Source organism: Microsporum canis, genomic scaffold, assembly GCF_000151145.1.
Source record: "Microsporum canis CBS 113480 supercont1.4 genomic scaffold, whole genome shotgun sequence".
In the NCBI taxonomy this organism is placed as follows: Eukaryota; Fungi; Ascomycota; class Eurotiomycetes; order Onygenales; family Arthrodermataceae; genus Microsporum; species Microsporum canis.
In genome coordinates this window covers 1,450,582-1,463,809 of record NW_003299166.1, presented here as the reverse complement: position 1 = coordinate 1,463,809, position 13,228 = coordinate 1,450,582, and the positions used below count along the sequence as shown (strand labels likewise).

Sequence of the window (13,228 nt, the reverse complement as noted above, 5' to 3'; positions counted from 1 at the left end):
ACAGAGAAGAGTTTATTCTTCAAGGTCTGGTCAAACTGCCAACTCCTGTGTGAAAAATTCCTTGGAAACTCGAAGGAGATCGAAGATCGAAGAGCTCTACAATAAACTCCGCTTGAGTCCTGGAGCTCCATCGGCTGAAAGTGAAGCCGATAATCACTATGTATACTTTGATAAAATGTCCTAGAAACTTGTACGAGTTTGATGGCGACTAGTTCACAGTGGAAGCCTGGCGGATGGGATGAGGAAGATCCTTCGGAAGGATTGTTAGAGATTATATTGATAGCAAACTGATGGAGCTTTTGCATTGTTAGGCTTGGTTAAACAGTAGAGTAGGGATACGGATGGCCAAATAAAGCGCTATGGATTGACCTAACATTCAGTCGCTCGATCTTGTTGAGATAAGGCATGCTAGAATATAAGTATGTTCATAAATCCAGTCCTCCTACTTCATAACACTTTCAGGGATTTCACAATTCAAAATATTAAGATATTTACTCATAACACCTGCTCTCTCAGCTCAATATCCAGTCCCCCGGCATCATCATAAGATATGGACCGAGTGCACGAGCCCGCTAAAGATGGTGCACATACATAGGCCGAAGTCCTTGTAGGGTAGTCCGGAAAGACGTATATATATTAGCTAAGACTTCTTTTGCCAGTGTATTCCCTTGTGCTCTAGAGCCATGGTAGGTTCCATCTCAATGGATATTTGATTTATGACCCCCTCTGGACTAAGGATGAATTTCCCCCTCGTGGCAGAAGTTGCGCCGTACATCAACGTGCCAACTATCCAGAAATCACCAGTAACATGTCTGAGCTCCAGGATAAGTGCTGAGCCACCGAAAGCACTCTGGGAAAGTTTGGCACAGAGACGGTCTGCTCCTAACTTCCGTTTGCCGGATAATTTAGGAAATAGAGAGTGCGTGGGGCATTCGGTGGTTATTTTGAGAGTCGGGTAGGCAGGATGTGTATATACGCCTTCGTAATCCGATAGTTTGAGAGAAGGGGGAAGAGGAGGGTTAGGAATACGTGGATAGAGATCCTCTAAGACTCTTGGAGAGATCTTAGTATTCTCTAACGTGGCTTCTGCCCTACAATTTGACGTTATTGGTGAATATGAAGCTTTTTTTGTATTAATGGAGGGCCGTTACTCAAATGGACATACCTTTTTCTCCAGTTCGGCCGGTCTTTCTCTTTAATCCCGAGAATATCATCGATTAGGTGGTTTCCAAGTAGTGTCACAGCTGCGTTTGTGCCAATCATGTTATTTCCTAGGATAACAAATCCGATTTTCCTCTTTGGTAGGAAACACACAAGGCTCCCAAACCCTTCTATCCCACCCGGGTGTTGTATTATTACTTCGCCAGCATACGTACGCAAGAACCACCCAAATCCATACAAAGTGGGCGACGTATCTGGGGTGATTGGCTCCGGAGAGATAATAGTATGGCCCCCCAAGACTGCAGCGTAACCTGCTGCCGAAATTGGCGGGCTACGATGTATCATCGCTTGAACCCACTTAGCGTAATCAGCCGCAGAGGTGATGATGTTACCGGCCCCACGGATGCTGTCGTGGAAAGACAGCTCCGTGTCTTGCAGCTGGCTCGTCGAATTCAAAAAGTATCCTCGTGCAATTTCTTCTCCCGCCGCCTGAGCATCCGACAAAGAAACATACGTTTCCGTCATCCCTAGAGGCTTCAAGATTCGCTCGCGTAGCACATCCTTAAATGGCTGTCCCGTCTTAATCTCGATAAGATGCGCGGCCGCCATATACATCAGGTTGCAGTAGTGAAATTTAGTACGAATGGTTGATGTAAGCGGAAGATACCTCATTTTGCGAACAGCCTCCTGTAAACTCATGTTGGCAAACCAAACCCAATCATGGCGAGGCATGCCAGAACGATGAGAGAGCATATCCTCTATTGTGACTTGGGTTGTAAACCACGGATCGTTAAGGGTAAAGTCGTCCGGGATAATACTATGGACGGGTGCATCCCATTGAATCTCGGGAAAGTTCTCATTATCGTCAACAAGAAGTGATATCAGCGCTGCCGTGAAAGCCTTTGTTGTACTGCCTCCAAAAAAGAGTGTGTGCTCTGATACTGGCTGCGAGGTTGCGAGGTCCGCAACACCATAGCCCTACAAAGGCACAACTAGTTAAATATGACGAAGTATAGAGAATCAGGCTTGAGAGGGTAAAAGTGGGAAAAGTCGAGAGTGCGGAAAGGGAGTGTGCTAACTTTCGTAGAGACTCTGCTACCATTGATAAATGATATTGCGAGTCCTGGTACTTTAAACTGCTCCAGAGACCAGGTAACCTTCTCCTCAAAGGCGATACTTGGATGGTACACTGCATGGGAACCGAAGCCCAAGGGAGTTTGCTCGTAGTTGCATCCTTGGGCAACCCATGAACAAAGAAGTAGAATTGACTGGTAAAACGACATCGAAAGGCGTTGTGGACGGCTGCTATCAAAACTTAATCCTTGCTATTGTCAGCAAAGCCAACTTGTTTGAGAGAAATGTAAAATAATCTTGTAAACCAAGAGTTGACAGCCCTTTTGTATTCTGGGAGAACGCCCAGTTATTAGACGGTCTGGAACGAAATCATCTCCCTAGCGGTTCAGCTGGTCACACGTGATCTGGGGCTGTAGCGCCTCGCTATCAATCCATCAATAGACTGTTTCACACTACTCCGGGCTCGGATTTCACTCATAAGCTGGTGCATTCAGCCTATAACTTCCCTTTTCTGTACGGGCAGACTACCCAGTAAGACACTTCATCTTATTTATTTATTAGTCAGCGTACTTTTATCCTAAAGTAGTTTAATCCCCATTCACAGCATTATGTCAAGACGATGGCAGAACATGCGAAATCCAAACACTTTTCTTTCAATCGGTTTGTTGTTGTAGTTAGTTTTCTCGGAAACTGCCGGCGCTAATTTGTTTAAATTATGGGTCTATTGCTGCGCGTCTAATCTACTAATAAAAATCCAAGACAATCGCGCGCTAAATATCATGTGACTATCAAAATCTTGCCCAAAACCTCAAACCTCGAAAATTATCATCATACAGCAACTTTCTCACTCAGGTGGCTTCTATCCCTATGACCTGAGCATCAAGGTCAACAACTGGAATGTCAAATAAGCAGAGGGGCAGAGATCAGATATCTTTGATGGATGCAGCTGTTGGGGAGTGGCAGAGAGAAGGTTTATCGAGTTCAACTGCAGTGCTCGATCACCTGAAAGGATCTTAATCGCGTTCTCAAACATTGCTAGCATTGCCATTGCAGCATCAGCATTGAGCAAATTATTGTCGCTGGTTATTGTTATTTTAAGAACTCTACCGTTCGGGCGGGCAGATATCTCAATGTTAGTCGGTGCAGCGTAGGGCTTTCGGAACCAGTCAAGCTTTGCATTGCTGAAGTTTGAATCCGTACGGAGAGTAACTTCCGGAGTTTCGTCAATGTCATGGTACTGAAGTAATGTGTCAAACTTAGTTTCGCTTGGCCACTGGGTGCAACTTTCCACTATGTCTCGGAAGCCCAATGAATCTGCTTCTCCCATGGAAAGATACTGGTCCATGACATGATGCTGGAGATCTACCGTTGTCCGCAGGGAATCAAAACGAACCCGGACCGGGACCGTGTTCATGCAAGGACCGACAACTTTCTGGATCTGCGGCATGCTAGTGTTACGGCCCGCAACAACGAAACCGTACACTACATCCGCTCCCCCAACGATCTGTCTAAGGACTAGCGACCACGCTGAACTCACAAGGGATGCAATAGTGGTGCCTTTTGGTGGAACTGGCAACGTGAGTGCCCGTTCAACGTGAGTTTTAGATGCCGTAAGCGGTGGGACTTCCATTCTAAATTTTGTGGAGATTTGAGTCATATTTGATCCTTGAAGAAGGTTTCTCCAGTATTTTCGCGACTCATCTGCCCTTCCGAGCGTATATGATACAAAACTGGGGAAAGCCTGAGTCGGGCTCCGTGGAACTCCGGCATATGCCTCTTGGAGGCATCTAAGGATCATTGGCCAAGACATGCCGTCATACTGAGCGTGGGACATGCGGATGATAAGCTTCGAACCAGATTTCGCATGTCGAACCAATGTAAAGGATAAAAATAATGACCCGGGGCTGATTTCCTTTTCCAAATCCTGAAGGCAAAGGCTGTTGCTCATTTCGTTTAGATCTTCAACACCATCGTGGATCTCGAAAGGTACTTGAACCTTGCGAATAACTACCTGATAGATCCTGCTCTGTGATGATATGAATATTGTGCGCAAGATAGGGAAATGGTCAACAATACTTTGACACGCGTCACGCAACCGGACCAAGTCAGGGCTGTTGTTGAATGCCAGGTAAAAGTAGTTCAACGCATCCCTTGAATATTTAGCCGCACGCGATACATAGAAAGCCTGCACATCAGTTGCTGGAAGAACATCTTCGATATCACTAGCATTTTTTGCATATGGCCCAAGCCCAACCAAGGATATAACACGCTCCAGGTCCTTCCTTTGGATATGTGTGAACGGCTTGGCTGTCAAGGTTTTTAATATATTGTTGGGGGAAGACGACGAGATTATAGCTTGTTCGTCAATGTGAGGGTGACGGAATATATCAGCCACTGTTAGGTTGATACCTGCTTTTCGTGCTGATGTGACCAATCTCATCGCTGATACCGAATCTCCACCCAGGCGGAAGAAGCTGTCATCCAGGCCTATCTGGCTTCCATCAACTTTTAGAATGGAGCTCCATAACTGCTGCAATTTCCGTTCCCTAGCACTCGAAGGCACACGCCTGGCTTGACTCTGTTGATTATTTGCTTGTGCGAGTTGCTCGCTGGTGAAACTGGAACCTACACTGTGGAGGCGTTGTCGATCAGCTTTCCCGTTCGTCGTCAGTGGCATGACAGACATAGTGAAGAATATCGAGGGAACCATGTAGCAAGGCAACCGGTCTTCCAGTTGTTCTATGAAATGCTTTGACACCCAGGTCGGGAGCAGCCCAGATCTAGCCTCTTCAACTTCAACATCATTTCGATTCATATTTGCACTACCCTGGCTCTCACGAGTGCATATGAATGCAGCTAGCATCATTTTATCCTCGTCCACTGGGTATATTACCTCCGCTACAACTCCTAATGCACCCGGCCAGCACTCATGTACGTGATGCTCAACCTCTCCCAGCTCCACACGTTGCCCCCGTATCTTAACTTGTGTGTCTTTGCGCCCACAGTACGTGAGGCTCCCGTCCGGATTCCGCCGTGCTAAGTCTCCTGTCTTATATACTCTACTACCGGGCAACCAGTTAGGGCTTATAAACGCGGAAGCTGTCTTCTCTGCATCATCAAGGTAGCCTTGGCTAACTTGACGGGATTCAATTACCAGCTGCCCAATGCAACCCGTAGGCGCAAGTCGGTTGTCATCTACGGTTTCGGTAACCCAAAGCCGAGTGCCTCCTACAGCATGTCCGATATTAGTAGGGTCATCCGACATGCCCAAAGGACCCCCAACAGAGACACAGATAGTTGTTTCAGCCGGCCCGTATCCGTTGTATAGGTCAACAGAACCGGCCCATAGTTCCAGATCTTGTCGAGACATGGGCTCCCCGCACATAATCATTGTCTTCAAACTCGGCACGTCTTGAGGCTTAATAAGCCTTGCCACGGTTGGTGTGAAGAGTGCCAAATTTACCTGCATTTGAATCATACAGCTTGGGAGGTTAGATAACCGTTCGTCCTCCGAGGGTACACATACGCAGCCACCATAAGAGAGCACTGTGAGGATTTCCTGTAAACAGGCATCAAAAGTGAAAGATGCAAACTGCAAAGCCCGGGTTTCTCGGCCAAATTTATAACTTTTTCCATGCCCAAGAAGCACGCTTGTCGCAAGAGATCCGTGGTCAATCAAGATTCCCTTCGGTTTTCCAGTGGTCCCCGAAGTGTAAACGATTGCTGCAATATCGGTCCCGCTAATTAGAGGCAATCCAATGGAAGACAAGTGTACTTCAATCGCATCCTTATTTATTGACATGGTCGGCGTGGTAACGGTTTCGAAGAGTGATATATACCTAGGCTCTGCAATGATGAGCTTTGCATGACAATGCTCTACAATAGCTTCAAGCCGTTGTTGGGAATGAAGGGGATTTGTGGCAACAAAAGCAGCACCGGATCTCAGGATAGCCAGTATTATGATGATAGACCAGCAGGATTTGTCAAGGCATATGACAACCCTGTCTCCGTTCTTTACCCCTTTGCTGATAAGGTACTTCGCATATTTAGTATACGACGTAACTAACTCGCTATAAGAGTATTCTCCATCCCAGGATACCACCGCCTGAGTTCCTGGCCGCGTTATAGCCTGTTCCTCTATCATCTCAAACACACCCGTTTCGACAGAACTTAATGGTATCTGACTTAGAGATTTTATGATGTCAAAGTCATGCTCGCTAAGAAGTGATATAGACTCAATTGGCGAGTTGGCTGAATCCACAAGGCAGTTCAATGCCTTTTTAAAAGCATTTGCAACATGCGTCACATCGCTCTCGCTAAATGACGGCCAGTATAGGAAACCAAGCTTCATATTATCGTCAATAATCTCGACGTTGGCAACTATATCATACTGCAAAGTTATCAGCAATTGTTTTATATTTCTGAAGAAAGCTGTCTTACCTCTGTCGGGTCGTCTTGCTCCCTAATCTCCTGGAAAGATATGGAAGTGTTATAGTAGGGATCAGTTCTAGCAGTCCACTCCATTGAAACGGCTGTATTGAACATTGCTTCACTTCCCTGGGGATAAAGTCGCGCTTTTAACTCCGTTAACGGATAGTGCTGATAAGGCATACTCTCGATGTACTCCTGCTGCATTCCTTCTGCAATAGATGCAAAAGTAGTACCCGTCCGGAGCTGTGCACGGCAGGGCTGTATGCTCAAGCATAGGCCAACCATCTTATCCACGTCTTTGACTGGAACATCTCGACCAGCAGCAACATATGTGAAGCAAACATCACAAGATCCAATATACGCCCTGAGAACCAATGCCCAAGCCACCCTGACTGCAGATGCTACAGTTATGTGGCTTTCCTTGCATTTGGATAGAAAAGCTCGACTGTTTTCATAAACAAAATCTTTGCGCAGGAAACGAGTGGGTACACTGTCGAATGTCACTTGCTTACTGACCGGGATCATGCAGGGTGGGCAATCTTTGAGATATGACGTCCAATACTTAGCGCTCGCCTCCGAATTCTGTGAAGCTACATATTCCACAAAATCCCGATAAGGCTGGGGCTTGTGCAATACCTGTCTGTCGTCACAGGCATTGGCGAAGTCTCTCATGAGGTTCTCCATCGCGGCCCCATCTACTAGAGCATGGGAAATCTCAAGCATGAGGTATATGGCCTTGCCGTTATAGGCGCAGATAGTCAGTCGATGGAATGGTAAGCCTTTAGTAAATGGCTTTATTGACTTGGTAAAGGTCTCCATAGCCTCAGATGGCGAAAGCCTTGTTGAAACTTCATCTACTATCATGTCCACTCGCACTCGCCGTAGCACAATAGAGTGGTACTCGGAACCACCAACTCCCAGGTCATCCACAAACAATGTGCGGAGTGAGGAATGGTGAGAAACAACGGTATGCCAGGCTGCCTTTACCTTTCCAATCGTGGGCAACTCTCTCTCTTTCACCGTGGGTTTGTAAAAGAACCGGAGGTGATATGACCCCGGTTTTCGAATTTGGCCAAGGAACATGCCTATTTGCATAGGAGTGCATGGATATACATCCTCGATATCATCAAGGTGCAAAATCCCTAAACGAGACAAGTCGTACTTTTCTCGCAGCTTTTTCCAAGCTGGCCCGGATATAGAACCAAGCAACTTTGTCTGTGGCTCGCTTTTTCCAAGTGCTGTAGTTAAGGAGGCAGCATTGGCAACGCCATCACAAGTCAAGGTATCATTCATGGTTAGGCCTATGCCGTTATTCCTACATTTGGCAACAACTTCCTGTGCAAGGATAGAACTTCCACCAAGTTGTATGAAAGATTGATGGAGGCCAACCTGCTGTGGGGGTAGGCCGAGGACGCTGCTCCAGATTTCTTTGATATACTGTTCCATCTTCGTCATGGGCTTCTCATAGTCAGATTGCCCCAATTTTCCTCCTGTGATTTCGTGGAATGTGCTTTCCGGCATCTCTTCCACCCATCGACGTATCCTAACACGATCTATCTTTCCAGAAGCTGACATGGGCATCCGAACAACGAACGCCCATATTGTCGGAACCATATATCGTGGTAGAACATTCTGCAGCCGTTTTCTGACAGATTGCCTATTTTCATCAACGAAGCCACCCTGAAGTATTGATATGTCTTTCAGGTCCCCTTGCTCCGTTGTTGACTTTAAGGATATGATTGCCATTAAATTATCCTTACATCTGTTGACCTTCGGGACTATGGCAACTGCATGCCGGACTTCATCATGTAGGGTTAAATGATATTCAACTTCTCCCAATTCGAGACGTTGACCATTAAGCTTCACCTGGCTATCCACACGCCCGCAAAAGATGAGTGTCCCATCTGAATTCCACCGAACTAAATCACCGGTCTTGTAGCAGCGCCAGCCGTTGTAACGGGAGTCCCCGTTAAGGAAGGCAACATCTTGAATGAATACCTCAGAAGTTTTGACAGGGTTCTTAAAGTACCCCAATCCGACAATAGGACCGGAGACCAGCAGCTCACCAATTGCACCAACGGGAACAAGTTTGTTATGATCATCCTGAGATACAACCCAGCATGCTGCATGATTTGTAACTCCAATATTGAGCGGGTCGGCATTTTTATGGGTGATTGCCCGTGTCGATGAATTAATCGAACACTCACTTGGTCCGTAGAATTGAAAGAGATTGATCCTTTCTGACCATAGTGTAACAAGCTCTTTAGGGAATGATTCTCCCCCTAGACATAACACCTTCAGCCCGGGTACAGCTTGGGGCTTTAAGCGTCGAGCAAGCGATGGAGTCATAACTGCTAAGTTGACGTTATACTTGTTGATGGCACAAGCAAGGCTATCCTCAATTTCTTCTGTTCTTGGTACGCACACACACGCTCCCGATCCTAAACTGGTGCAGATTTCCAGGAGACTCATATCGAATGTGTGACTTAGCATTTGAAGAACACGACAATCCGGCCCAAACTTCCACTCTGGCGCTTTTCTTAGCGCCCCGTTCAAGAAAGACGAATGGGAGACCATGCATCCCTTCGGAACTCCAGTTGACCCGCTAGTAAAAATAATATAGAACATGTCCGTGGGTTTGACTTTTGGTGTTGGGGGCGTTTTGCAAATTGACAAAGAATCAATACGGTTGCCCTCTATTGGGATACATTTCAAACCGGTGGCCCAAAGATGACAGAAATCCGATGTCGTTAATAGAATTGACGGAGATATCATCTGAATCATTGATTCTCTCCTGCCAGATGGAAGGTACGGCGGAATGCTCACAAATGCACCACCAGCTTTTGAAACGCTCAGCATAGCTACTATCGCCCAAGCTGAACGCTCAAAACAAATTGGGACAACAGTACCAGGCCCTACTCCGTGATTCGCTAAGTATTTTGCTAGCCGAGTTGACAACCTATTCAAGTCTGAATATGTGAACTTGCCATCCCATGCATCAATAGCTTGCGATAGTGGGTTGTTCAGAGCATGGCTCTCTACCACATTATGAAAGCACTCCATCCAAGGCTCTTCTGGGATTTTGCTGTTAAATTTCCACAGCTGATCCAAGTGAGTTTTGCTCATATATTCTAGGTGGCTGAGTGGAATATCGAGTTTTTGTTTGAGGTTTGAGAGAATTTCCGCAAACGTTGAACCGACGTTCATTGCTTGACCGTCCGAGAGCATAGAATGATGGTAACTCAAAGAAGAAGCTATCCCTGTGACAGCTTTAGAGACGCTTAGAGTGATAACTTTTTTCTAATAATGTTGTTAGGCCCCATTATTAATGAACAAAAGGCAAGGTGGAATTACCTGTTGAAACTTAGGTCGTGAAATAGTAGAGCCACTGGCAATATCGCGAAAGACTATTGCTGTATTCACCGATTGGTCTGGCAGCTCGAGAACACCATCTTCAGTCTCTAATAGGCCATTTCCTGACTTAAGAGCCTGGAGTAAGTTGTGCGATTGCTGAAGAAATTGCCGCTGTGTCTGGTCTTCATTGGCAGTCAAATGGAAAACCGAAGTTCGCCATCGGAGTCCGTCACTCAGCAAGACATAAAATGAGACCTTTGACTCTCCAATATACTTGCAAAGGGTTAGAGCCCATGCTGCAATGATGGCCGATTCCGAGAAGTTTTCCAGCGCCGGGCCTGATCCCAAAATATTTTCGTGTGTTTTTCCTTCGGTGTCGGATTTGGTGCTATCGGCAATATACCCATCATTTAACGATGGGAATAGTCCAATTGAACCTTCCAGCCGTTCAATTAAGGGATTTTTTGGACAGGAATTTTCTGCTGAGTTCATTTTGGAGATTTTGGGGTTGACGGTATGAGATTAAGATGTTGAACTACCAGCTCTTCTCTTGAGGGGAAAGTCATGAACTGTTGATTTGTCTTTGGGGAAAGTGAATCAAATGCTCAGGGCATGCTGCAGTTCCGAAAAATGGAACAAGTACTGTTATTCTTCCCAGATTGCAAGCTTGACGATATCACCAATCACTTGCCTAATCGTGATCTCAGCTACAATGGCTGCGCATGTGAACTGCTTGAGCTGGAGAGAATGCAAAAGCCCCCGCTTTAGTGGACCATGATCCTTCATAAACTCAGCTAGTGATGGCAGACGGATAATGTATTTTCATGCATTACCATCCCGTTACCTGGCGGTACCCTCGTTGATGTTTCTTTTAGCGAGACAAGGTCGAATCCCTTTCCTGCATTGCCTGTTGTGGTTCCTTGAGCTGCGCCCGGGATTCAATTCCTTGTCTCTGTAGGGTTACTTTGACAAGGCGTTTTTAGTCTCTGGTATTATTGAGGTTACGTCTCCCCCTGGTCCATTTTTCAGCTCATATCTACACATCTATAACTATAAACAGTGTCCCTTTGGGTATAAAACCTCCCAAACACCCATCACCAAAGAGACTTCTATCCACAGCTCTATCATCACCAGAATTCACTCCAATACTATTATTCCTAACTCATTGCAACTATCTACCGCCGTTATCATCATTAACCATGGGTTACCCAACCAACGCTCAAATCAAGGAGCTCTTGGAGTCTCAGTTCCACTCAAAGCTCCAAAAGTCCGACCTCACCGATGACTCTGAGAGTCTCTTCCAATTCGGACACCTGGACGAGCTCTTCTCTGACGATGTCGAAGTCCACATCTCCGGCCATGAATTCCACCTCAACGGAAAGCACCGTGGCTTGGACGCCTTCAAGCAGCATCTCGAGTCCGACGATATGCCATCTCTAAACTCCATCATTGACGTTACCAAGCCAATCAAGGGCCAAGTTCTCCACGTCATTGGAGGCGAGCGTGACGAGTGGAAGGCAGCCGTTCTCCACAGCACTGCAACCACCCAGAACAGTAGGCCACTACTTTTAATATTTGCCAACGATCTAAGTCGGTGATAACTAACGCATTTGTTAATAGACACTCCATGGAACCACGAGATGGCTGTCCTCATGCGATTCAACCACGATGGAAAGATCACGGAATTGAGGGCCTATGCGGATACCCAGCACGTTCACCAGCACATCGAGGCCCATAAGTAAACGACAGCGTCATACTTCTATGAGCTTTAGCTCGAAATTACGGAGGGGTCGGCTTATGCATCGTTCAAAATTGTTAGCCTCTCACTTTTTGACCTAGGCGATACAAGCATAGCAATGGCAATTATAGTTCTGTAGAAAAAAGTCTATCTCCATCATATTCCTTATATCTAACAAGTTTGACCTTATGAGCACTTTTGTAGGCTTGAAAATGCTCCGTGTAGTCCGCGGGCTATACAATGCAATATCTATGTAGTCTTACTGTGCATGAAGCTATAAAGTTACTCTCGAAGCGGGGACCCTTGTAAGCACTCTTACATCGGTTCCTGGCCTATCACAGCTACGAGGATGGTTGAATAACCGTTAGCGAGTGTGACTGACAGGGGTTATTGCTCCTAGTTTGTTATTGCATTGCATATAACTAGCTGGATAGCACTTCGTGCCGCGGAGCTAGAGGGACATGTTTCGTATTCACGTCAATGCGCTGGCAGTATACCCAGGGATGATTCTGCTATAGGCAGGGCACGATAGGGCAGCAGATGAGTAAACTGTCGGGTGTATTTAGTCCGCAGCAATTTGCAATACATAGTATGTGCGTGCTATGTCCTCGTATCTTTCATAGTCAAGCTACTGAACCGGTTAGATATTCAGTCAAGTGTATCTCGTGGAAACAGCTTCTATGGCCGGCGACAAACACTTTAGACCCATAGAAGAGCCCCAAACCTGCTGGCTCCCAAGCCCCATAGTCTATGCTATGTTGTGGTATGTAGATATCTTGATGTGAACGGTGGAGTCGTAGGATTAAAGTTAGCTTGCGGAGCTGCCCGCGAAAGCCCCACAAGCCCAAAAGGCATGAGAGAAAAAAGGCCCCACAGGGCTGGACTCGATGGTTTTAGTTATGTAACTTCGACTCGATATACGTGGACAGCATGCAGAAACGGGCACTGCCAGCGTCGACTGGGGGCTAAAAATACCCAGGTCAACGGCAAACATCGGAGCTGGTATATCGCTTGCAGCTGAACTGCCCCCGCACAGAGAGACTGCCCAATGCAATGGTAGGCCTGAACGAGCTGGCTGTGATATATTGGATCACTCATCAGCTTCTCCAAGTCAGCTAGCTATCCGTTTAAGAAACTGATTTCCGCCTTATGGACTCTATAGGGCCGAGTTTTCCGACCAGCATCAGTTTTGCCCCGCCATGTCCTACGAGAAACAGGGGTAATCAGCTGAACCATGTATAGGCTGGACTTCGAGACAATGACGAACACAAAACAGCGCCTGCTCAGGGCCTTGAGGTCTATAATTGGTCGATGGCGGATGGCAGCAGCTGATAATATCAAAAAGACGCTTTCTGTAGTGTCCGGGGGTGTTATTGCCAAGGTGTCGACGATATTAATGTATACAGCCCTGCCGTTCGGGGATACTAGATCGTTATTGTTACCTCCCCCTCTTCGTTCTACCTTCTTGTA

At 46.5% G+C, this 13,228-nt stretch overlaps 3 protein-coding genes across 3 annotated transcripts; 1 reads left to right on the top strand and 2 right to left on the bottom strand.

Moving 5' to 3' along the window:
• Positions 1–640: 640 nt before the first annotated feature.
• MCYG_04550 (conserved hypothetical protein) lies at positions 641–2,444 on the bottom strand (the record flags this gene model as incomplete). Its single annotated transcript, XM_002846767.1, has 4 exons — positions 641–1,091; positions 1,166–1,331; positions 1,377–2,139; positions 2,292–2,444. 4 exons carry the CDS (start codon positions 2,442–2,444, stop codon positions 641–643), a joined length of 1,533 nt encoding a protein of 510 aa, XP_002846813.1.
• A 656-nt stretch (positions 2,445–3,100) lies between these two features.
• Positions 3,101–10,512, bottom strand: MCYG_04549 (nonribosomal peptide synthetase 1; the record flags this gene model as incomplete). The annotated part of the gene is made up of 3 exons (XM_002846766.1): positions 3,101–6,625; positions 6,676–9,966; positions 10,021–10,512. The coding sequence occupies 3 exons, from the start codon at positions 10,510–10,512 to the stop codon at positions 3,101–3,103; spliced, it is 7,308 nt and encodes a 2,435-aa protein (XP_002846812.1).
• A 707-nt stretch (positions 10,513–11,219) lies between these two features.
• Positions 11,220–11,762, top strand: MCYG_04548 (conserved hypothetical protein; the record flags this gene model as incomplete). The annotated part of the gene is made up of 2 exons (XM_002846765.1): positions 11,220–11,574; positions 11,641–11,762. 2 exons carry the CDS (start codon positions 11,220–11,222, stop codon positions 11,760–11,762), a joined length of 477 nt encoding a protein of 158 aa, XP_002846811.1.
• Between the last annotated feature and the right edge of the window lie 1,466 nt (positions 11,763–13,228).